This window comes from Trichoderma reesei (assembly GCF_000167675.1).
Source record: "Trichoderma reesei QM6a unplaced genomic scaffold TRIREscaffold_6, whole genome shotgun sequence".
Classification (NCBI taxonomy): domain Eukaryota; kingdom Fungi; phylum Ascomycota; class Sordariomycetes; order Hypocreales; family Hypocreaceae; genus Trichoderma; species Trichoderma reesei.
The window spans coordinates 1,252,191-1,274,019 of NW_006711153.1; the positions used below are offsets into that span (position 1 = coordinate 1,252,191).

At 53.5% G+C, this 21,829-nt stretch overlaps 7 protein-coding genes across 7 annotated transcripts; 5 read left to right on the forward strand and 2 right to left on the reverse strand.

Moving 5' to 3' along the window:
* Window positions 1–4,502: 4,502 nt before the first annotated feature.
* On the forward strand, window positions 4,503–6,714 carry TRIREDRAFT_121255 (2-methylcitrate dehydratase-like protein; the record flags this gene model as incomplete). Its single annotated transcript, XM_006964134.1, has 4 exons — window positions 4,503–4,596; window positions 4,633–4,778; window positions 5,048–5,825; window positions 5,942–6,714. The coding sequence occupies 4 exons, from the start codon at window positions 4,503–4,505 to the stop codon at window positions 6,556–6,558; spliced, it is 1,635 nt and encodes a 544-aa protein (XP_006964196.1). The 3' UTR covers window positions 6,559–6,714.
* Window positions 6,715–7,388: 674 nt separating this feature from the next.
* On the forward strand, window positions 7,389–8,687 carry TRIREDRAFT_47049 (uncharacterized protein). Its single transcript, XM_006963996.1, has 2 exons — window positions 7,389–7,629; window positions 7,723–8,687. The coding sequence occupies exons 1-2, from the start codon at window positions 7,576–7,578 to the stop codon at window positions 8,458–8,460; spliced, it is 792 nt and encodes a 263-aa protein (XP_006964058.1). The 5' UTR covers window positions 7,389–7,575; the 3' UTR covers window positions 8,461–8,687.
* A 431-nt stretch (window positions 8,688–9,118) lies between these two features.
* On the forward strand, window positions 9,119–10,155 carry TRIREDRAFT_59248 (uncharacterized protein; the record flags this gene model as incomplete). The annotated part of the gene is made up of 5 exons (XM_006964135.1): window positions 9,119–9,351; window positions 9,392–9,598; window positions 9,671–9,716; window positions 9,793–9,898; window positions 9,974–10,155. 5 exons carry the CDS (start codon window positions 9,119–9,121, stop codon window positions 10,153–10,155), a joined length of 774 nt encoding a protein of 257 aa, XP_006964197.1.
* A 580-nt stretch (window positions 10,156–10,735) lies between these two features.
* Window positions 10,736–13,111, forward strand: TRIREDRAFT_106138 (uncharacterized protein; the record flags this gene model as incomplete). The annotated part of the gene is made up of 3 exons (XM_006964136.1): window positions 10,736–10,811; window positions 10,884–10,972; window positions 11,036–13,111. 3 exons carry the CDS (start codon window positions 10,736–10,738, stop codon window positions 13,109–13,111), a joined length of 2,241 nt encoding a protein of 746 aa, XP_006964198.1.
* A 253-nt stretch (window positions 13,112–13,364) lies between these two features.
* On the reverse strand, window positions 13,365–15,383 carry TRIREDRAFT_76897 (uncharacterized protein; the record flags this gene model as incomplete). The annotated part of the gene is made up of 7 exons (XM_006964291.1): window positions 13,365–13,618; window positions 13,704–13,875; window positions 13,942–14,153; window positions 14,247–14,669; window positions 14,735–15,021; window positions 15,083–15,140; window positions 15,222–15,383. 7 exons carry the CDS (start codon window positions 15,381–15,383, stop codon window positions 13,382–13,384), a joined length of 1,551 nt encoding a protein of 516 aa, XP_006964353.1. The 3' UTR covers window positions 13,365–13,381.
* A 2,614-nt stretch (window positions 15,384–17,997) lies between these two features.
* On the forward strand, window positions 17,998–19,123 carry TRIREDRAFT_3394 (uncharacterized protein; the record flags this gene model as incomplete). Its single annotated transcript, XM_006963957.1, has 3 exons — window positions 17,998–18,387; window positions 18,439–18,848; window positions 18,931–19,123. The coding sequence occupies 3 exons, from the start codon at window positions 17,998–18,000 to the stop codon at window positions 19,121–19,123; spliced, it is 993 nt and encodes a 330-aa protein (XP_006964019.1).
* Window positions 19,124–19,813: 690 nt separating this feature from the next.
* On the reverse strand, window positions 19,814–21,623 carry rac1 (ras small GTPase RAC1). The gene is made up of 6 exons (XM_006963997.1): window positions 21,280–21,623; window positions 21,145–21,177; window positions 21,017–21,075; window positions 20,756–20,936; window positions 20,435–20,682; window positions 19,814–20,319 (listed from the first exon to the last, which is right to left on the reverse strand). Exons 1-6 carry the CDS (start codon window positions 21,307–21,309, stop codon window positions 20,256–20,258), a joined length of 615 nt encoding a protein of 204 aa, XP_006964059.1. The 5' UTR covers window positions 21,310–21,623; the 3' UTR covers window positions 19,814–20,255.
* Between the last annotated feature and the right edge of the window lie 206 nt (window positions 21,624–21,829).

The window sequence follows — 21,829 nt, forward strand, 5'->3', positions numbered from 1 at the left end:
AACTTGTCTTGTTTCTCGTTGTTTTCGATCTCCCCACTTTTCCACCTTATCGCCCCAGACTTTGGCCACTCAAGAGATACTGACCATAAGCACCACTCTTTGGATCAACTTCTCTCGAGTATCGATCGTCGGCTCCCTAGATGAATAGGCAGAATAAATATCTGTTCAAAGATGCGACTGTGGCAAATTTCTGGTAAAGAATCCTTGCGGCAAGAAAAACTTACTGGGCAGAAGCTGGACGAGCGAGCCTCGCTTGCTCTGAGTCCGCCAGCCGCAGGTTGCCTGCATCTACTGAGGTATGATATGATCTCGTGCATTCTACCCTCAAGGCGGTGTCTCTCTAACAATCTCTACCGTCACCGTTTGCCTCAATAGAGCTTGGCTTTGTTTTCTCACTCAGTACGTGTCCGGGAAGCGCCATCCGATAAGCAGCCCAGAGCCTTGAAAGATGGTCAACATCCGGCTCTCACGTCCGACAAGGCACCTCAACCTCGACCGCTTCGAGCCAGAACGGCACAGGGATAGAGAAGACATGCCATCACATGCATGTACAAACTTCCGGCTCCTCTCCCATGCACCAGGATGGCCTTGATCGCCCAATGATGACGCCAGAGGGCTCTCGCTTGCTTCTCCACCCGTGTTTCAAGCGCCGCGCCTCCTCCTCACCGAGTCTCGGCTTGCATTCTCAAGGCCAGATGGAGGCTAGTCGGGGCAAGGGGGTCGAGGCGAGAGATGCTAGCTGCCTGAAGCCGCCTTGCTCTGGCCGAGAACAGGGCGTCCTCATCGAAAGCAGCTTGTCTGTCCTCTACGGATACTATTCTCTGGAGCAACTTATCTCGGAGAGTTTACCAAGGCGCTGTGTTGACGACGCCAAATTTCTTTTCGTTCCCCACGACTTTCCTTGATGGACAGCAAATGAAGGACTTTGAAGTGTCATTGTCGAGAGGCTGTCACTGGATGCCTCGTGGTATCAGTATTGAGCATCATGGGGGCCCAGACAAAGCGCGCCCTCCCCTACAGGATTGTTATTCTCATCGAGATATGCAACATGGGTATGAAAGGACATCTCGGGCATTACACGCTGTCCAGCTGGCGCAATCTGGGGGGGGGGGATATCTGCCTGGTTCTCTGCGGGTTAGTCGCCAGCCGCAATTACCAGGTCTCTTCCCCCCCTTAACTGTGCTCCATTATGTCTTCCCGTCCCCTGTTCGGCCACTTACCAGGCCACCTCATTGCCCGCTCCAAGAATGACATCCCCCATGCTCCTACAATCTCTTTCAGATAGAGCAGAGTATGCTTGAGATCCTGTTAATGCCCACCTCAGTAGAAGGGACAGAGAGAGAGCATAGAGACGATCCAAGTGAGTCTCATGTCCAGAGGGGATGGCGAGTAAACGACCACTACTGAGGCGTATTGGCCGGATACGCTCATAACTGCCTCCGGTGTGTGCCAGCCGTGACACTACTGCCTTCTACTACGAGCATATGCACTAGCTTCATCAGAAGCAAACAGAAGGATGCATATACGACACTGCACCAGCCTCTCCCTACCTAGCAACCAAATGACAACTCATCATGATCATCATGCAGCCGAGACTGGCTCATCTTGCCCCCAACCCCCCATATGCATCGACAAGTACTGCTTCGTATGGATACTGGATGGTTCTGATTCCGAGATACGTTGTGCTCCACAGTGACCACAACGAATACCCTCTGCCGTCACGCGCTTCTCCTACAGGCCATCCAACCTTGGGAGACCCGCGTCCGCATCTGGATATTCATGTCAAGCTCACCAAGCTTGTCTCCCTGATCTGGAGTGCAAGGTTATACAATAACCACATCAAGGCGACCTGATATAGACAAATGTCTCTGTTGCTCAGGAAGTAGATTTCTTTCACATCCGGACTCCCAACTCGGAAGCTTCCGCGAGCTGCTCAGGCAGCATTCCAGCTAATTTGTAGCAAGAAAACCTTGGTCAAGTGTAGGCTGCTCCATGCTAGAGGGTGTTGTCCAAGGCCTGGAGTATCCACAGACGTCCTGCCACCTGTATGAAGTTGCCGCTCCAGCCCAATCAGTCCGAGACAATGACAGGCTTGAGACGATGGTCGATTGGTTCTAACAAGTCTTGGTCGGCGACCATTAATGCACACTCCCCATCTCCAGAGAATCCTGGTGCAAGTAGTATCTCGGCATGTTGGTTGCGAGCAGCAACATTCAGCAGCCATCATGGGCATGCCTTCTCCCTGTATGCCCGTCACCAGCATGATAGACTCACATCCGATGGATTGACATATGACAGCTCGGCTACTCCCAGTGTGGCATCCAGACCAACTCCATCCACACTCGGCAAATTAACTTGAGCCATGACACGAGGCTGGGGTTGAGAAGATGCAGGAAAGCTTCGCTCCCACCATCTACGATAGCAGAAGAAATAAGAGCTCAATGCACACCATCCTCGCTTCGAGCTGTTCTCTTCGTATGCATGACGGGAATCAAGAAACGGAACAAAGGGAGGAGGAAGTGGCTTACAGCGTTGTGGCCAGACACGATGTCACAGACACGCACGCGCGACGTATCGATTTTTTCCAGGATTGGACTCATTCACCTATGTGCAGCATGCTCATTTCCACGAGACAGGAGCTCATTGATAGTCAGAAGCTGAAGTGGGAAAGAAACAACATCTGTCATAAGAAGCTGATCGGAGATGAGAAGGCCTCCCCCTGGAGTCAGGAGCTGGATTGATTCCTGCCATATAGTGTGTCTCAAGACATGGCAGGTCTGCCGTGCTGCGCGCCTTCTTTTCAAATTGAGTATAAGAGTCCAGACCAAGGCCATCGGTACTGGGTTTCCCCTGCCCACCTGAACTATCTAGGTAAACAATATTCAGTATTGCACTTCCGAGCTGTGCAAGTTCCTCTTCCTTTGCCAGTACCTTCTCGTCGTCATTATAACATAACCCCATACCTCACAATAATAAAGCCATCATGTGTTTGTATACAGTTGCGTCGGTCGTCTACGAGAACTGCCTTCCTGATCCTCCGCACCTGGTCAAGTGCGTGGTGTTCCAGAGGTGCATAAGCCAGAATCAGCCGGACTCCGTCTGCCAAAACCCAAAGCTCAAGCTTTCGCCGACAATCATGCCGAAGCTGCGCAAAGAGGGCCAGTGCAGCGTTTGTCCGACGTACATGATTCCCCTTCAGACGTCGGCGCCCTCGTCGCCGTCGTCACCGTCACCGTCGTTGTCATCAAACTGATTCGTCCCGAGGACTCAAAGTGAGAAGACGCAGCCCGCCTTTGTACGACGTCGTATGACAACGTTGCTAACTAGTCATGTGAATCCTAGGCAGAACGCTATGATAAGTTTTTAACATGCTGGCAATGAGAGACGGGACGAGGGATGATAGTAAAAGGCCTTTGCGTCGAATGCCGACGAATGTGATTCTTCTGTTCCGCAGGACAGGTACAGGGGGTGAGGCTAGTTTTCTGAGGAGCTATACCATACTGGCTTGATCTTGTTGACTTCTTGATTGTTTTAGTGGGATTACTTTCAGATTGTACATATAAATTGATTGAAGCCTAAGGCTTTGCATTATTCATCGTGTGTTTGTGATAATCGACAGCCCTACCCGGCATACTCGAATCGAAGTACTCGCGCAGATAATTGTTCACGGCCGCGATCAGAAGGCGTTGAGGAATTTGAGTCAGCTAAAAGCGTCTGTAGAGTACAGAAAAGCCAGAATGCGCACCGAGATGCTTCGATCGGAGCGTAAGACTATGCTCAATACTTGAGACTCTTCGTTGCAAGGCGTATGTCGTGATGAAGCACACGGTTTGCATCCCAGCCCAGTAGGGGGAATCAGCAATTCTCCAACTTCTTGGAGGCTACAGAACAAGTAGGTAACGCAAGTAGCACCAAGCAGTACAGAATCATCGAGTATTCCCTGCATAGCATCACTTACTCCGACAGAGTGACCAGCCTCCGGATTGCAGCAGGGTCACAGCACCTCCGAATCCGGTACGACGCCATCAGCCGAGCTACTCCATGCTCCGTCTCCCGGAGTCTTGGCTGGCCATGACCGAGGTGCAGATTGCCGGCGACGCTCCGGATCCGGGGCTCCCACAAAAAGAGCGCCCATAGAGAGGGGAAGACGTCCCAAGCTTTTCGACAACGCGATTCATCTGCTGGGGAACAGCAAGCTGCTAGATCGGCCTGGTTTAGCCGAGGATGGAGCGGGCGGCATTTGACGGCTGAGCGAGAGGGAAGCGAATTTCAAAAGAAATGGCGGAGTTCGGACAGGGGGGTTGCGAGAGCTCGGCTTTGGAAAAGCTTCCAAACGCCTTCACAAAGCGGCTGGGCGGACCGAGTAGCTGGAGGCTTATTTCTCTCTCTTACTCTCCCCTTCCCTCCAGATTGTGTCTTAAAAAGCCCAGAGAGTCTTTCCCACCGAGACGCCAGAAAATCATACTCTCCTCTCTCCCCTTTCCCCCCTTTTGGGCTTCACAATGTCCGCCATCTCCCGCAGCCTCAGGTCAGCGTCAAAGCTGCGAGTCCAACCGCGAGCTGCAAGTGGTCTCTGCTCGGCCTCCGTCGGCGCCAGTCGCTTTGCCTCGTCCGGCTTTGCTGTGGCCTCAGCCCCCGCCTCACGCAGCAACTTTTCGACCTCCTTCTCCAAGCTTTCTGGTGCGCCCGCCATGGCTACGACTTCGCGCGAGTACGATCCTGAAATCAAGGACATTGCCGACTATGTCGCCAACAAGACAATTGACTCTGAGCTAGCGGTAAGTCTCCGGTGATTTTAATCCCTAGGTGTTGCCGGAGTTCTTGGGATGCCCCTCATTTTGGAAAACGAGGTGAAAGGCTTTCGACCCCGCCATGCCATTGGGTTCTATCGCGATGCGGCGAAGGACAAGCATGGGAAAAGGAAGAGAAGAGCAAGGCGAAGAAGAAGGGGAAATTAAAGGGGAGTAGGGGGGGCCAAGAGATGGAACAGACCGCCAGACAGACAACAGAGACGCAATGTTCAGCTCTAACTGCTCGTCTTCCACAGTTCGACACGGCTCGATGGATTCTTCTCGACACCCTCGGCTGCGGTCTTGAGGGCCTCCGCTTCAAGGAGTGCGCAAAGCTGCTGGGCCCGGTTGTTCCCGGCACCGTCGTGCCCAACGGCACCAAGGTTCCCGGCACCCCCTTTGTGCTGGACCCGGTCAACGGCGCCTTCAACATCGGAGCCATGATCCGCTGGCTCGACTTCAACGACTGCTGGCTGGCGGCCGAATGGGGTCACCCTTCCGATAACCTGGGAGCCATCCTGGCTGTTGCCGACTGGGTCAACCGCACCAACAAGGCTGGCGGCAACCTGGCCGGCGGCAAGATCTTCACGATCCGAGACGTGCTCGAGGGCATGATCAAGGCCCACGAGATCCAGGGCTGCCTGGCTCTGCTCAACTCGTTCAACAAGGTCGGCCTGGACCACGTCGTGCTGGTCAAGGTCGCCTCCACCGCTGTCGTGTCCAAGATGCTGGGCCTCAACGAGAAGCAGATTGCCGACGCCGTGACCCAGGCCTGGGTTGACGGCCAGAGCCTGCGCACCTACCGCCACAGCCCTAACACCATGTCCCGCAAGTCGTGGGCTGCTGGTGATGCCTGCCAGCGCGCCGTCAACCTGGCGCTCAAGGTGATGAAGGGCGAGCAGGGCATCCCCACGGTTCTCTCTGCGCCCACCTGGGGCTTCTACGACGTGCTCTTCAAGGGCAAGAAGTTCGAGTTCCAGCGCCCCTACGGCAGCTACGTCATGGAGAATGTTCTCTTCAAGGTGTCCTACCCTGGTGAGTATCCTCCCATCTCTATCAGCCCCTTCTGCCCCTTTAGCTCTTCAAATTAGAACCTATACAGACACTGGATCCCCCATACAGACCAGGCTTGCTAACAAGTATCTCTCCAGCCGAGTTCCACTCCCAGACTGCCGTCGAGGCCTCGGAGAAGATCCACCACCAGCTCAAGGCCATGGGCAAGTCCGCTGCCGACATCAAGGCCGTCACCTGCCGAACCCACGAGGCCTGCATCCGCATCATCGACAAGCAGTTCAAGCCCATGGACAACTTCGCCGACCGCGACCACTGCATCCAGTACATGTCCGCCGTCATGCTCGTCTTCGGCCGCCTTGAGGCTACCGACTACGTTGACGGCTCCGAGGCTGCCACCTCCGAGCTCGTCGAGTCTCTTCGCAAGAAGATCAAGTGTGTCGAGGATCCTCAGTTCACCAAGGACTACCACGACCCTGCCCTGCGAACCATCTCCAACGCCCTGACCGTCGAGCTCAACGACGGCACCGTCCTCCCCGAGGTGGTCGTCGAGGCTCCTCTGGGCCACCGTCTCCGCCGCGAGGAGGCCAAGCCCGTCATCCTGGCCAAGTACAAGCGCCACCTCGCCCCTCACTACCCCGAGGCCACTGTCCGGGAGCTTGTTGAGCTCAGCCAGGACAGCAAGAAGCTGGAGGCCATGACTGTCGATGAGTATGTCGACAAGTACGCCGTCAAGGAGAGCAAGTTTGTCGTTTAAACTGAGGCGTTACACAAAAGACATAAATGGGAAGAGACGGGAGTCCACATGTACCTAGCTTATGATGAATCGATCTTTGGTGGGCTGAACAGGTCCAAAAGATGGCAAAATAATGATATATATATATAAAGCAAAATCAAAAGACATGACCATGACTGAAGCAGCGCTCCAACTAATGTTTTGTAGTAGATGCGCGTGATGGGACGAGACGAATCACAATTGCGGACCTTCAGGATCAATCTGAGTGAAGTGCAATTCTGTGATGTGCACAGTATTACGGGGTACGAGCAACAATATCAATTGAAACCGGGCTGCCTCCCAACGTGTGGCGAGTGCGGAATTCATCTTGCATTCGTCTCTTTACCGTCTCGCCTACACAAGCCGGCCCAACGACTCCCCTCCTTTTTTTTTTGTTTTCGTATAGTTCCATTATCAAATAATTCTCAACAACATTGTCATGTGTATGTTCCCCTCAGGCCTCTCTCCCTCTTCTGTCGTCATTCCGGGTGCTGTGGCTCGTCCTCTCGGCCACTCTCCAGACCCCGAAGTGCCAAATCCGGACTCTCCCCAACCAACTGAAATCCGCTCCGGGTAATGATTCGTTGGCTAGCAGCACAGCCCACTGCAGAACCCCTTCTCGGTTTCACTGCCTAGAGGGCCGCCATAGGTAGTAGTGAGTCCCAGTGGACCTGGAACTGGCGTGCTGTCTCCCGTCTCTGATCCCGCCTGCTCAGCCTTCTGGCATTCGTAGCATCACTCCACTCCCTGCAATCCTGCATCCTGCACCCTGCATCTCCCGCTCTCTTGCCGTAAACCAGCGATCGAGTCAAGTCGATTCTCTCTTTGCCGGTCCCCATTCCTTCGTTTCCTTCGGCGCAAGCCCTTGAACAATCAAAGACCCTCGCCTGGTATTCCCCTTGAACGTCTGAACACGTTCAAGCGACGACTGTTGCGCTACCAGCTTTATTCCGCGCACACATTCGGTTTCGCAACAGAGAAACCCATCACCAACAAACCATGGACCGCCAGACGATCATGGAGACTAACCGGTCTCTTCGAACCATTAAGAATGTGAGGGAGCCCGCCAGTGAAGCATCCGAAAACAAGCTCTACCGTTGATGCGCCTGCACTAGTCTTAAACCAAACCACTGACCATGAGAACAGGAGCTGGAGAGCCTCCTCGAAAAAGGCGTCATCGACGAAGCTGCCTTCGACACGATCCACGCCGCCCTTCCCGCCGAAACGCCCCTTCGCGGAGCTGCCCCCGGCAGCGCGGCTCGCTCTGCCACCCAGACTCCCGCTCAGCCGGCAGCGACCGCGACGCCTCCTGTCCAGGCCTTCCAGAATCTCAACGTCAACGGTGCCTCTCCTGCGCCGCCCTCGTACGAGGACACTCCTGCCCCCAACCTCCCCACGCGCACGCCGACCGGCAGGCCCGTCCTGGCCCATGCCCGGGCCCTGTACCGCTACGAGGCCGCCGATGGTCGCGACCTGAGCCTGGAAAAGGACGACAAGGTCGACGTGTACGAGTACATGAACCAGGACTGGTGGATGGGCCGCAACCACCGCACCGGCATGGAGGGCATCTTCCCCCAAAACTACGTCTTCGTCGAGCAGCAGCAGAAGGCTCCTACTCCTGCTGCCGCCCCTGTGGCGTTTCCACAGCAGCCGACGTACGGCTATCCCGCCCAGTCTCAGGGACCACCGGCCCAGCAGAACCCGTACAATGCCAGTGTTCCCCCTATGGCGATCGCGGAGGGCGGCCAGCCAGGTCAGCCGGGCGGCGCGGGCAATGGCAAGGTTGGCGAGTACGGAAAGAAGTTTGGCAAGAAGCTTGGTAACGCCGCCATCTTCGGTGCGGGTGCCTCGATTGGTAGCAACATCGTCAACAGCATCTTCTAAGCGGCGATACGCAGCCCTTCTCTGTTTTCTTTCGTTTTTGGGCCATGACCCCTTGTCCTGTTCCCGATCATCTTCTCATCACATCTGGCACATTTGCGGTATGGCGTTTTTTGGAATGGGAGTTGAGGCTATCAGAATGGACTTGTGATTTCGTGCAAGATTCATGACCATGGGGAGATAATATCAACATGCTTCTCTTCCTAAGTAGTTACATCTTTTGCTCTTTGGCGGCTGTTATCTGAGATGTCAAAAGACGAGTATTAAAATATTATCACATTGACTGATTTCTCAACTTGAAACAGCTCTTCATAAGATAGCATGTGTATTCTGATCACAATGGTTCCTTCTCGAACTCATTCTGCGAGAGTGAGCTCATCTCATGATAACTACCTACTAGTAGTAGGTAATGTAGGTAGATGCGGAACATGTAGAGACCTTTCGGTGAAAAGACAGTGTCGCACTGTGGCTGTATAGAAGCGCGCCGCCGAACCTGGTCCATATTTGTCCACCACAAAACACTGTGCTACCCAATGCTTCCCGCAAAATTCTCACACTTAACCAAGTTCCACTATCGGCTTCAAGGGAAAAAGAATCCTTTGTCAACATTCACTGCCAAGAGCATCGATACAACTCAATCGCAGGGCATCTGAACCAGAAAATGTCGAATTCAAAGAAGCGAGCTGCCGAAGATGCGGCACCGGCGAAAAAGGCCAAGAAGAGAAAGGCAAAGCATGCCGTTGACGACGACAGCCTCGATACCGAGCTGGGCCTCAACACTCTCTTCTCCAAGATGGATGGCCAGCTACTGGCAGACTATCACGCGCAGAAACTGGCGAGATTTGGAACCGATCTGAGTCCTGTAGAGCTTTCAGATCTAGCCTTGTCAGGTGTGTACATACTTTAAATCGCTTCAGCAACTGGACTGTTGAAGACTGATATCTGATATCCTTGATGTTGCAGCATCTTCCATTACAGACACCACTTCCTGGCAGGAAACCAGGTCGCTAGAAAAGCTGCCTGAATTTCTCGAAAAGTTCTCAGAACACCCAGAAAGCTTGTCACGGCCGCAGAAAAAGAACGGCATGCCTCATACCATCATCGTTGCCGGCGCTGGCTTGAGAGCTGCAGATCTGACCAGGTACGACATCCTTCCTTTGTCGGACCTCCTTTGACCAACGAACCATTTCTGACTTACCATCTGCAACTATAGAGCTTTGCGAAAGTTCTCAGGAAAAGATAACCTAGTCGCCAAGCTGGTAAGTTGCAAGCCAACTCTGTCTCTGACTCCCCATCTTACAGCTCTCATGCTCACACACATCTGTCCGTTTCCAGTTTGCGAAACACATGAAAGTCGAGGAGCAAGTCGCCCTACTGCAGAACAAGAAGATTGGCATCGGTGTCGGCACGCCGGCGCGTCTGATGGAGCTCATTGACAACGGTAAGCGACTGCCTCGGGCCTGTCTACTATCATCATCATTCCCGTGGCAACCCAATTCTGACCACTGAATGGCAGGTTCATTGAAGCTGGACAAGCTGCAGCGCCTGGTCGTCGATGCCTCCCACATTGACCAGAAGAAGAGAGGCGTCATGGATATGAAGGACACAATGATGCCGCTTGCACGATTCCTTGCGAGGAAGGAGTTCAAGGATCGATATGCCGACGAGAAGAAGCCTCTGGCGTTGCTCTTTTATTAACGGATGAGACTGAATTAGAGCTTGGCGACTCGCACCCCTCAGCCAGCATTCATCTTGCATCACCGTGTCCTTCCCCTTCTTCCTCCCTTTCTTCTTCTTCATCTTCTTCATCTTCTTCTAATCTCCCTCTCTCTTCCTTCATGACCTGTCTCACAGTTGCCATAGACTCTTGCCTTCACTCCATTAATCAATCAATGCAGATGCTGTTCCTGCTTGTGAACCCTTCAGTGACCATTGGCGCCTTCTATCCTGCTCCTTATTTGCATGCCTTCCGCCAACCTCCTTCTCTTCGTGCCGTCCTTACCAGTTCTTACCTTCCACTTTCTCCTCCATTAAGCGACCTTCCATTTTCCTTCTCCTATTTATTCTTCTCCTCTCTCCTCTTCTCTTCTTCTTCTTCTTCTTCTTCTTCCTCCATCTTCCCAACATTTCGCACCAAACATCGCCAACGCGCTCTTTTTTGGAACTCATTCTTCACGCTCTTTTTGGATCCCCTTTTTGGTGACTATCGTTAATCGCGACAATCCATATTTCCCTGCGCTCAAGCACTCCTCTGCTTTCGCTCGCTTGCAAGCCCAACATGCGTCCTCGCTCGGTTGCTCTCTTCGCAGCTTGCATTCCTCTCGGCTTCTGCAATGCCAACGACCCTGCACCTCGTGAGTGTGACTGCGAGAGATCCCCATGTCCCTCCTCTTCTCATGTTTATAGTGCTGATCAAAAGTCAACAGGATGCGCTGTCAACTGTGCTTCCAACATCAGGAACGACAAAGGAGCACTCGATCTCAAAGTCATTTGCGGAGACAAGCTCATGACAAATGTCAGTCACCCTCACTTCTCATCAGGCTGCTCGGCGTTCGACTGACACTTTGTGCTTCCGCAGGCTCTCTTCCAATGTCTCATCACCTCATGCCCCCATGATGCCTACAGCCCGGCCGTTGCCCATGTCATCCTGGCATGCTCCGACCTGGGCACCGCCATTGGACCGCTGTATCCCGTCGAGGTCCAGCATGCCAACCTTGTCAAGGCTCAGGATCTGCTCGCACCGTCGATGCCCGCTGCGTACAGCACGCCGAGCGTTCCATCACCACAAAGCCCTGAGCATTTGACCTTGTCCTTTGACATCTCGGTTGAATTGAAGTGCAACTCCGGATCTGACGGTTTAGTCACCGTGTCTCTGCCTCTGCCTAACCCGCCTTTGTCGACTGCTTTTCCTCCTTCACCGTCTCCAGCCCCTAACTCAGACCCTAGTGAGGGGGAGGGCGATGGCCAAGGCGATATTGGCGGTGGCAATGACGAGAGCGATGGTGAGCGAAACAATGGCGGAAATGGCAACGGCAATGGCGACAACGGCAATGGCGACAACGGCAATGGCGAGGGAGACTGCGGGAACAGCAACGACGACAACGGGGATGGCGGTGACGGTGACGACGCTTCATCTCCTCCTCCCAATGCGACACAAGCATCATCTGATCCGAGTGCCACCTCTTCAAGCCAGCCAGACTCTGCATCACCAAGCGCTCAGGATCCTGCCGACGGTCAGGCACCCTCATCTTCAAGTGAAGGCGAGACTAACCGTGACCCGGCCGCAACATCTGCGCCCTCGGCATCCCCTGGTGGCGGCGATCCTGCGTTTCCAGCCTCATCATCCATGACTTCTCCAGCCTTGTCATCCCCGGCTTCTCCAGCCTCATCACCATCTTCGGCTCTGCCAGCCTCCCCATCTTCCTTGGCTTCCCCAGCCGCTCCAGCTTCTCCAGCTTCTCCAGCTTCTCCAGCTTCTCCAGCTTCTCCAGCTTCTCCAGCTTCTCCAGCTTCTCCAGCTTCTCCAGCCGCTCCAGCTTCTCCTGCTTCAACATCTCCATGCGCAACAGCTTCTCCAGCGACTGGGGGCTTGGATCCTCAGGATCCCAACCAGTCTGATCCCTCCCGTGGCTCCGTTGGTGAAGGCGAGGGGCCTCAAGCCCCAGCGACCTCTCCAGCCCTTCCTCCGGCACCTGCTTCCTCAACGTTGGCTGCCCCATCCAGCACTTGTTCGACAGCAGACGGCACGAACGTGTCTGTTGATCCGGTTTCAGGTCCCCAGGTGTCCCAATCTGCACGACCCACAAGTGCACCTCGGCCGTCTTCTCAATCTCCTTCACCAGCTCCTGCACCAGCCCCATCGCCAGTCCCGTCGTCATCAGATGACACATCGGATCCGTCAAGCGGCGGACCTCCGCAATATTCGTCGGGTTCTGACTTCGAGACGAGCCTGCCCGAGCCGAGCGCACAACCGCTTCCACAGGAGAACCAGAGCTCAGAAGCACAAGCGCCATCGTACGGGCAAAGTGGCTTGACGATACGATCGCTCAACAGTCTGTCCGTCAATGCAGCCGGGAAAACAGCAGAAGGCCAACTTCCCAGCAAGACACTCGAGCCTTCAGAAGTCACTCTTTGGCCAACCGCCAAGGGCAATCGGACGTCGCAAACGACAAGCGTGGCGGGACAACATGGATCACCAACTGCGTCGTGCGAGTCTGATGGCAAGGAGACAGTGACCACAGCGCACACACCAAGGGCCAATCTCATCTTCCCCTCCGATACCCTGAGAGATGCCTCGCCGGTCGCCGATGGTCAACAGCATGACTCCCTGAGCTCTGTCACGGTCAAGGTTGTTCGTTCCGGGGAGACAATTGCCGAGACACTGCTCATGACCGTCTTGGACACGATCCCTTTGGCTACAGCAGCACCCGCGACGACTATCAGCAACGAGTCTGCGAGCAACGACTCTCCGACCCCGAGCGGCATCGCGACGACGACGGCCACGTCGGACATCACTCCTGTTCAGTCTGGTGAAGCGGTGAAGCAGTCTTCGGCTCCCCACGTGGCGCTGGTCAATGGCGTTTCGAGAACAACACCTCACCTGTTCACCATTGCGCTTCTCATCATCCTTGTTGGCGGAATGTTGTTGAATTGATTTATCTATACGGAGGAGTGTTCAATGTTTAATGGGGAAAATACTTGTAGGAGCAATCATTTTATGTTGTCGTTTATTGCATGTGTACTGAGGCGGGGTGGTCATTATCATGTGTGTTAGTTTATCATTTTGGGATGCATGGACGCATATATACTACATGGGCTGAGTCGGCCACGGCAGTAATACAATGTCGTTTATACTTGTTCGCTCCAGTAGCTCTCCCTCGCAGTACGTGATGGAACAAAAGGCTTTGCGTCTGCCATTGAGACATTAGAACATGTAACGGAAGGTTATGGCTCGATCTCCCTGGGCTGACAGCTCCTGTGTCGTGAAATTTGCCAGCTCTCCATCGGCCATCCTCTGGGCTCGCCTCTTGTTGACCCTGTAGTAGCTGAATATCAAGACGAGGCTGGCGATGATGCCCATGCAGATGAAGCCCAGCTCCAAGCCGTGGCCCAGGATGTATCGCGGGCTGTCCGCTTGACGGTAGAAGTTGGATGCCATGGCCTATTGTCGGAAGCAAAGTAACCAAGTCAGTCGCGGAGCGCTCGTGTCAAGAACAGTGGGAATGGAGGCCCAACGGCCAACTTACGCCTCCCAGGTTGCCAACACCAATCTGAAGTGCCATTCCGGCGCTGCGCTTGTAGCTCCCTGACAAGTTGTTGCATAGCCATGTGATGACGCCGGGAAAGGCTGGGTAGATGGCACACGCGGCGATGAAGATTCCGCCGTAGACGACCTTGGGGTTGGAAGAAGCGATGCACCTGGATCAAATTGTTAGCTGGCCTTGCGCGAGCGTTGTTGCGTAGTCGTACAGACGGAACACCTACATGGAGAAGCCGACTATCATCATCAGTAGGAAGCCAATGATGAATGGGCTTCGCTTCCCGACTTTATCAGAGAAGTAGGCACTGATAACGGCAAGAATAGCGGCAACAACGTAGATAGGTACCGTCATTAGTTGAGCGGTGCTCGATGTGTAGTTGAGAGATTTGATAATTGTTGGGAGGAAGAGGGAGATGCCATAGAGGGGACAGACGACCTATCGCGTTTGCATTGCATATCAGTATTGTAGACAACAAGTATGATTTCCTCATGTATAGAGCCGGAACGGAGGGGAAATTTTGAGACTTACACTCCAGTATACGAAGAGATTGACCCAGACTTGCCAGTCAGTAAAGGCTTGACGAACGTATTTCCATTCAAACTCTTCCGCCTGTGCAACCTGAGCTTGCTCAGTCTCCCCGTCGGCCGAGGTCTGGACTTGACCTTGGTACTTTAGCCGATGGACGACAAACGCACGTTCCTCCTCGGTGAGGAACTTGGCTGTCTCGGGGAAATCATGCAGCCAGAAGAATGCAAGGGCCGCGACGAGCACAGTTGCGATTCCTTCGAGGATGAAGATCCAGCGCCAGCCCGCAAGGCCTCCGATGCCGTCCATTTTGCTGATGCCGAACGCGAGGAGGCCGCTGAAGGCTCCAGCGACTGAGGCGGCGGAGAAGAATAGGGCTTGTCGAAGCTGGATTTCGTGCCGGCAGTACCACATTGTGAGATAGTACTACGCGTATGGCGTTAGTTGAAGTCTCCTGAGGTGCCCAGCAGACAGCTGAGGGCTGGACTCACGGCTACACCAGGAAACAAGCCGGCCTCAGTCACTCCCAGGAACAAGCGGGCCACAAGTAAGCCGTGGAAGCTCTGGACGATGCCCATGAGTGTCATGACAAGACCCCAACAGACCATGATCAATGGCAACCAGCGGCTGGGGCGCAGCTTTTTGAGAAGCAGATTGCTAGGAACCTCAAATGCCGCATATGTGAAGAAGAAGACGGTGAGGCACCAATTGTACTGCTCCGGCGTCATGTGGAGGTCCTCCTGAAGCCCCTCAATTTTCGCATTGCCAATGTTTCCCCCTTTGCTACTGTCAGTGGGACAGCCATTTGCGAGTATGGGCGATGTGAATGGTCGACTTACGATCGAGAAACGAGAGAAGGTAGAGAGCCGCCAGCATTGGGATTAATCGGATGTCCATCTATGCCAGCCCTCTGTTAGTGATGATGCAACTATCAAATGGGTTTGTCTGTTACGCCTTGTAGGGAGACTTTGTAGGTACCTTGCGCAAGACCTTCTTCTCATCAATGTCGACAAACGATCCAATGGCAGGATCAGACCCCGTTCCTAGTCCCAACTCCCCCAGGGTATGTGCTGCTGCCACATCCTGAATCTTCTCAACCTCTGCTTTTTCAGAGACAGAGGCAGGCCTTCTCGCATCCATTGTGCCGTTGCAAGGCAGAGTGTAGAAACGGAGAGTGATTGAAAGCTACAGAGTCTGGTAAGGGAAGTGACGAGGTAGATCAGAAAGTTGGGGAAGAAGAGAAGCTGGATGAGGGAAGAGAAGTGTGGTTAACAGCAGGGTTACATCGGAGGGAGCAAGTGTCTTTTGTCTCAGATGAGGGGGGGACAAACGATCATAAAGTAGACCGAGTGCTACTTGAGCAGCCTGCCGATCGAAAGAGCCCATGGTCTGGAGCTGACTCGGTCTGGTCATTCGATCGTGGCCTCTGCCTTGTACGTGTACTGTACTGTATCTGTATGTGATGCTGCTAGTACTAGTACTGTAGATATGACTGCGTAGCATCGAGTGCCAACGGTGGGAGACTAGCAGCTGGGGGGAGGTCTGACGATAGTCCGGGGTGGCCCACGGTGGTGCATGAGTTCATCATCCAGCTCCACCAGGCGGGTTAGCACAGCATGGACTGGGACACACAACCCTGGCAGTTGATGTCGGTATCTGGAAAGTGGTGTGTATCATTACTCACAGCAACCTGGTCTGAATGGCGTCAAGCTTGCTGGTCTTGCTGGTGTTCTTCTCTGGCGCCACGAGAGCCTGGCCAGATTGATGAATGGGGAGCAGCATCGCCAGTGGCTGCACTGCATGGCCGATCAAATCGCAGAGTTTGGAGCTCCAGGGCTGGAGGAGACCAGATTTGCCGCCATCACCATCGTGATCATCGTCATCATCAGAAGAAGAAGAAGAAGAGGAAGAAGAACGGTAAATCTTTGATCCTGATGGAGTGCTCGGCTGGCTGACTCGTAACGCGAAGCAAGGGATGTCAAGTGCGTCCAGTTTGATCCGACGGAATCACGGACGATGTCCAAGGCAAGACCGTCAATCTGGGCAACGCATGTGCTCCAGTGTGTGCTTGTCCTTTGTTGGCTGGCTCGTCCAAAGTGCTTCCAAGACGGTCATCGGCTTTTTGGCGCTACCCCACACAATCCAGCGGTTTGCTCCGATCCATGAATCTCCTTCTTGAGCAAAGGCTCGAGATTCTAGGCCGCATCTAAATGCCAGAATCCACCAATTCGCTAACTCGAGGCCCTCAATTGGCTTTTGCCGCCCCTGTCGTTTGCGGGGTAAAAGCCAAAGGTAAGCTTTACGTGGGGTAAGAGCGATCATCGCTGCTGTACAATACAGTACTCCGTACTCCGTACAGCAGGCAAGACATGGTGACTACAGTACTACTAGGCAGGTAAGGTCCTCCGCAGTTGCTCAGATTCCAATGCCCCTCCTGACCTTCCTGCCCTGCCTGCCCTGCTCAACATGGCAAACCCGCCGTGCGCCGCGCCAGAGAAAGAGACAATGACAGAAGGCGCCCGTTTCCCCGCACGGTCGAATGGTAGGAGCGAACAGAGCTGAAGGATTGAGAGGGTATGGGGGTAAATGGAGGCCTCGAGTTCGGCATTCGGCCAATGAGTGACGAAGACTGGAGTGTATCTCTGGCTCAGAAAGCAGGTGATGCTCCGTCCAGCGCGCGGCTTCTCTCCGAGTTGACTTGCTCTTGCCTCGGCAGGTGGTTACGTCGGTTGTCAAGCTAGTTGAGATTGAGGTAAGAAACAGAGAAGGAGACTGACGGCATCGTGTCCGGTTGGTGCATTCAATTCGGGAGGCTGCCGCCTTGATTCCCGAACGCGAGGACAGACGAGGTTGTTCGAAGTAGTACGAGCAACGACCCACGTAGGAGAGGTTCAAGGTTCTCTCTCAAAACGCGGAATTCGCCATACATAGAGTGAAAGTCTGTCTATATGGTGCATTGCACTCAATGGCAAGCTACAGCCGAGGTACTTCGTGTCTAATGTGAGCAAGATGCTGCTTGTCGACCAAAACTACCTAAGGTACCACGTAGGAGGTATTACAGAGTCCGTCATGAATTGCCGTGACCTTGTCGCAGATAAGGAAGCGGGTGGCGTTGACGCGGCGTGCCGTAAGAGTGCTGGGGCAGAACCTGGAGCGACGGGAGTTAGCGGCCAATTACAGGGACTGGTAGCACTTTAAAGGTGCCTAAGCGCACCAAGCGTTAGCGCATGAGAAGGTCGAGAGATGTCGGGTCCCAAGTACCTTGTTGTACAACCAAGTCCCTGACGCATTCAAGCTCCCATGCTTGATCCTGGATCTCTTTGCTGATAGTCTTTTGCGCATATCCATTTGCGAGCTGAGTCCATAATTCTGTATTATTGTAGCATCTGAATCGACATTACAGACTTTTACCTACCAGTGCCTACCGTATAGATACCTACCTAGGTAGGTATTGTGCTGTGTCTCGTACGGGTACGTACCGGTCGTAATGCCCCACTACATGTACTTCGCGAGAAAAAGCATGGCCGACCAGAAGGGGGAAAGTTGGCAATCTAGCCGCGATAAGAGCGATTGGAGATTTTTTTTTTCTCTTATCGCACCTGAATTGCGCAGAGCTGGAAGCAGACGAAACATCGCGCAGCTCTTTGACTCTAGGTACCCTGACCTCTCGATATCTTTTACATCAGTTCATTATTTGGTCTCTTTGACTTCTTTGAATTCCTATACCTAGCCAATTTAGGGAAAACGTCACACAATGAAGTCCAAACGTGCCGCTGCCGCATCGGCCGAGGACGCGAGGCCAGCCGATGTCCCTCAAGACCAGACCAACAAGAAGCGCAAGCGCAGCGACGACGATGCCGATCAGAGCAAAGACGCGACAGCCGGCCAGGGAGAGAAGAGGGTAAAGAAGTACAAGGAGGAGCGAAAGGAGAAGAAGAAGGAGAAGAAGGAGAAGAAGAAGCAGGACAAGGAGGAGCGAAAGGCCAACAAGCCCAAGAAGGACAAGAGCAAATACAACAACAAGTCCCGCAAGGAAAAGAAGGAAGAGCTCAAGAACCTCCAGAACCTGCCCGAGGGCATGGACGTCGACGATGACGAGGGAAGCGCAAACGCTGCCGAGGCTGTGACCAAGCCCGAGGCCGAGGTTGAGCCCAAGACCAACGGAAAGTCGGAGGACAAGGCATCCAAGAAGCAGGACAAGGAAGACAAGAAGAAGGAGAAGAAGGACAGAAAAAAGGAGAAGAAGGAGACGAAGAAGAAGGAGAAGGACAACAAGGACGAGTCCTCCGCCACCAAGAACGCCACACAAGGCGAAGATGCCATCGACCTCGACTCGTCCTCGGCGCAAAAGGCTGGCCGCAACATTGTCTTTGTCGGCAACCTGCCCTACAGCGCCACCGCGGCCTCCATCACGGCGCACTTCGCCTCTCTCAAGCCCGTGGCTGTGCGGTGCCTGACCAAGAAGGACGATCCCAAGGCCTGCAGGGGCATCGCCTTTGTCGAGTTCGCGACGTCGACGCACCAGCGGACGTGTCTGGATAAGTTCCACCATACCATGTTCGACGACGGCATCTCGCCCCCGAGGAAAATTAACATTGAACTCACGTAAGTCCACAAGCTTCTTCATAGGCTACGCCTATCTATCTTGTATAACAAATTGTGGTATTGACTTGCTATTCTTCCGCAGTGCTGGAGGAGGCGGTAAAGGCCAGGGCCGCAAGGACAAGATCATGGAAAAGAACAAGAAGCTTGACGAGAACCGAGCCAAGCGCATCGAAAAGGAGAAGACGGCCAAGGAGGAGAACCAGTCCGGCAACAGCTCGGCCAGGATGGACATTCACCCCAGCCGCCTTGCTCGTCTGCCTGGCCTTGGAAATTGATTGATATATTGTCTCGTCAGCTTGATGAGGATGAATTGGCTTGTCGTTTCCCTGTTGGTCAGGCCAGCCTGAAGCTTTTCGCAGACGCCTTCTCCGGCGCTTGCTCTTTCGTTTGCTTTTCGCGTTGCCGGTCCATCTGCTGCTATTTCGTTTTCATGCATATCTGTCAAGTACTTCTTTAATCCCATCGTTGGCTATCTAGTATAGAGAAACAGCAATCGGCATCGGCCAAGAAGGAAATAGTCTACACCCTTGGAGCCGGACACATAGACGAGGCTGGGTTAGCAGGAGCAACAAAGCATGCAGGGGAGAAGAAAGATACCCCCAATAATTGGATTGAACTTGGTTCTTCCATGTGTAATTCTACCACCCGCAGCTATCTGAGCGACCTAGATCTGAAAAAAGCTACCTACGCGATCCTTTTGATTCCTTGTATTATCGCCCCCCCTGACTGCATGTGTCGTCTGGGAAGGTAATCGCAGTGTCAGGGCAAGCCGAACCACAAGACATTGTAAGTTGAGTGAAAGGGCCATTCAGAATGGAGAAATAAAGTGCTTCACGATTTGTAAAGGCGTGAGGGAATCAAAACCGAGTCATTCACAAGCAGTGTCGCAAACAAAAGGTACAACGCAAGATCAATGGAATTCGTTATATAATTTGCCAGACGCCATGGAGCGGTAAAGTAACCTCTTCGTCTTCCAGCTTCCTAGGACCATCGAGATGGCGTCGGTACCATGCCGTCCTGCTCAACAATGTCATTTTCCGGATTGCTGCATCCCTATCAACAAGTACCAGGAAAATGGGGGGAATCTCAAGACACAGGACAGCCATAATCATTAAAGGAAAAAAAGAAAGAAAATCTCCTTTTTCAGAGCCCCGACCCTCTTTCGCCGTTCATCTTTGTCCTCCGCTCTCCATTAATGCCAGGTCGGTCTAGTAGTTCATCGAAATGCGTCCCAAAAGGGGGTTTCTGTAATGTACACCGTTCTAAGGTGACCCAAAAAAATAATCGTTCGGCGCCGAGGGCTCGAGATTGTGTAAGTCGTCCGTGAAGAAGGAAATATCTAGCAGAGGCCTTCGCTGCCCAAAATGCTGCAGATAGGGAAACGAGATGGCACGGCCAGAATCTCCTTTACAGGATCGAGCACTTGGACTTTTTGGCCTTGGAAGCCTGAGGGGTGGGGTTGAGAACCGCACTGATCAAAGACAGAACTGTTAGCTGTGCAAAGGGGGGCAGAGGCAGGCAGAGAGCAGGCAGGAATCAATCGAGACTGAAAGCCGCAACAGCGCGGGCTGGAGGCGTTTGCTTACCGAATAGCCTCGTCAAAGACACTCTTGAGGTTGCGCTGAGTCAGGGCGGAACACTCAATGTATTTGTAGATGATTTTGTTGGTCTTGTTGACCTCCTTGACGTAGTTGAGCACGTTCTCGTACTTGACCGGCTCCATGTGTTGCTTGGTCAGGGCGGCTCGGGTAGCCGGGTCATCGCGAAGATCGATCTTGGTACCGACGAGGATGATGGGAGTTCCAGACGAGTGGTGGGTGATCTCGGGGAGCCACTGGGGTATCGTCAGATGTACAGCTCTTGTCGCTCAACAAAGAAGCAGAACGGGGAGGGACGGCATATCATACCTTTGCGGCAACGTTATCGTAAGAAGGCGGGCTCACGACGGAGAAACAGATGAGGAACACGTCGGTCTGGGGGTAGGACAAGGGCCGGAGTCTATCATAATCCTCCTGGCCTGCAGTGTCCCAAAGACCCAGGCTGATCGGCTTGCCATCAACAATGACGCTAGCAGAGTAGTTGTCAAACCTGTGGCGGGAGGACCCAAAGTCAACAATCAATATTCGCGAGCCAGAGTTGGTTGTGTCATATCGGGAGGCGAAACTAACACGGTCGGGATGTACTCTCCGGGGAAAGCATTGGTCGTGTACGAGATGAGAAGACAGGTCTGCGCAAAATCATGCGTTAGTCGACCAAGAACTAGAAGAAGGGGAGGGGAGAAATGGTTGCGACATACCTTGCCGACGGCACCGTCACCGGTCACGACACACTAAAGGAGACAGGAGGCGTCAGTAAGTGGCCCAAGAAAAAGAGAAGAAGAAGAAAAAAAAAACCCCCCAAGTGGAAGAGAGGAGCAGATGAATGATATTACCTTCAGCGATTGCACTCCAGCTTGCGCCATTTCGTCCCAAGTTTTCCTTTTCGGCTCTGGCTTGATGACGGTCTATTGCTTCTAATCGTTCAGTTTCGGCCTCGGACGATGTGATTATGATGTTGATGATGCGGTGCGAGGGGTTGATTAGGATCGAGACGACGAGTCGGTGGAGGGCGGATTGGGCGAGGGGCTGGGCTTTGCGCAGTGTATGTAGAAATAGGATCAAGGGCTCTGGGATCGGCGAAAGGGGGTACAGGCAAAAAGACAAAGAATGGGGTTGATGAGAGGAAGACGCGAGACTGGAGGGCTGGGAAATGGGTATCGGGAATCGGAGATGGAATAATGGCGGCGTCTCGGTCTGGAGGAGAGGGTTTCAAGGCTGCATCAAACGTCAGAAGCAGGTTGACACAGCGAGAACGGGGCTCAGCCGCAGGAGGTTGAAGCTGCAGAGACCCGGGCAAAGGTCGAGGGCGATATCAGGCACCTTAGCAGCAAGCAAGTGGCAGAGGCAGCGGGAAGGCACAGAAACGCACACACTGCTGCTAAC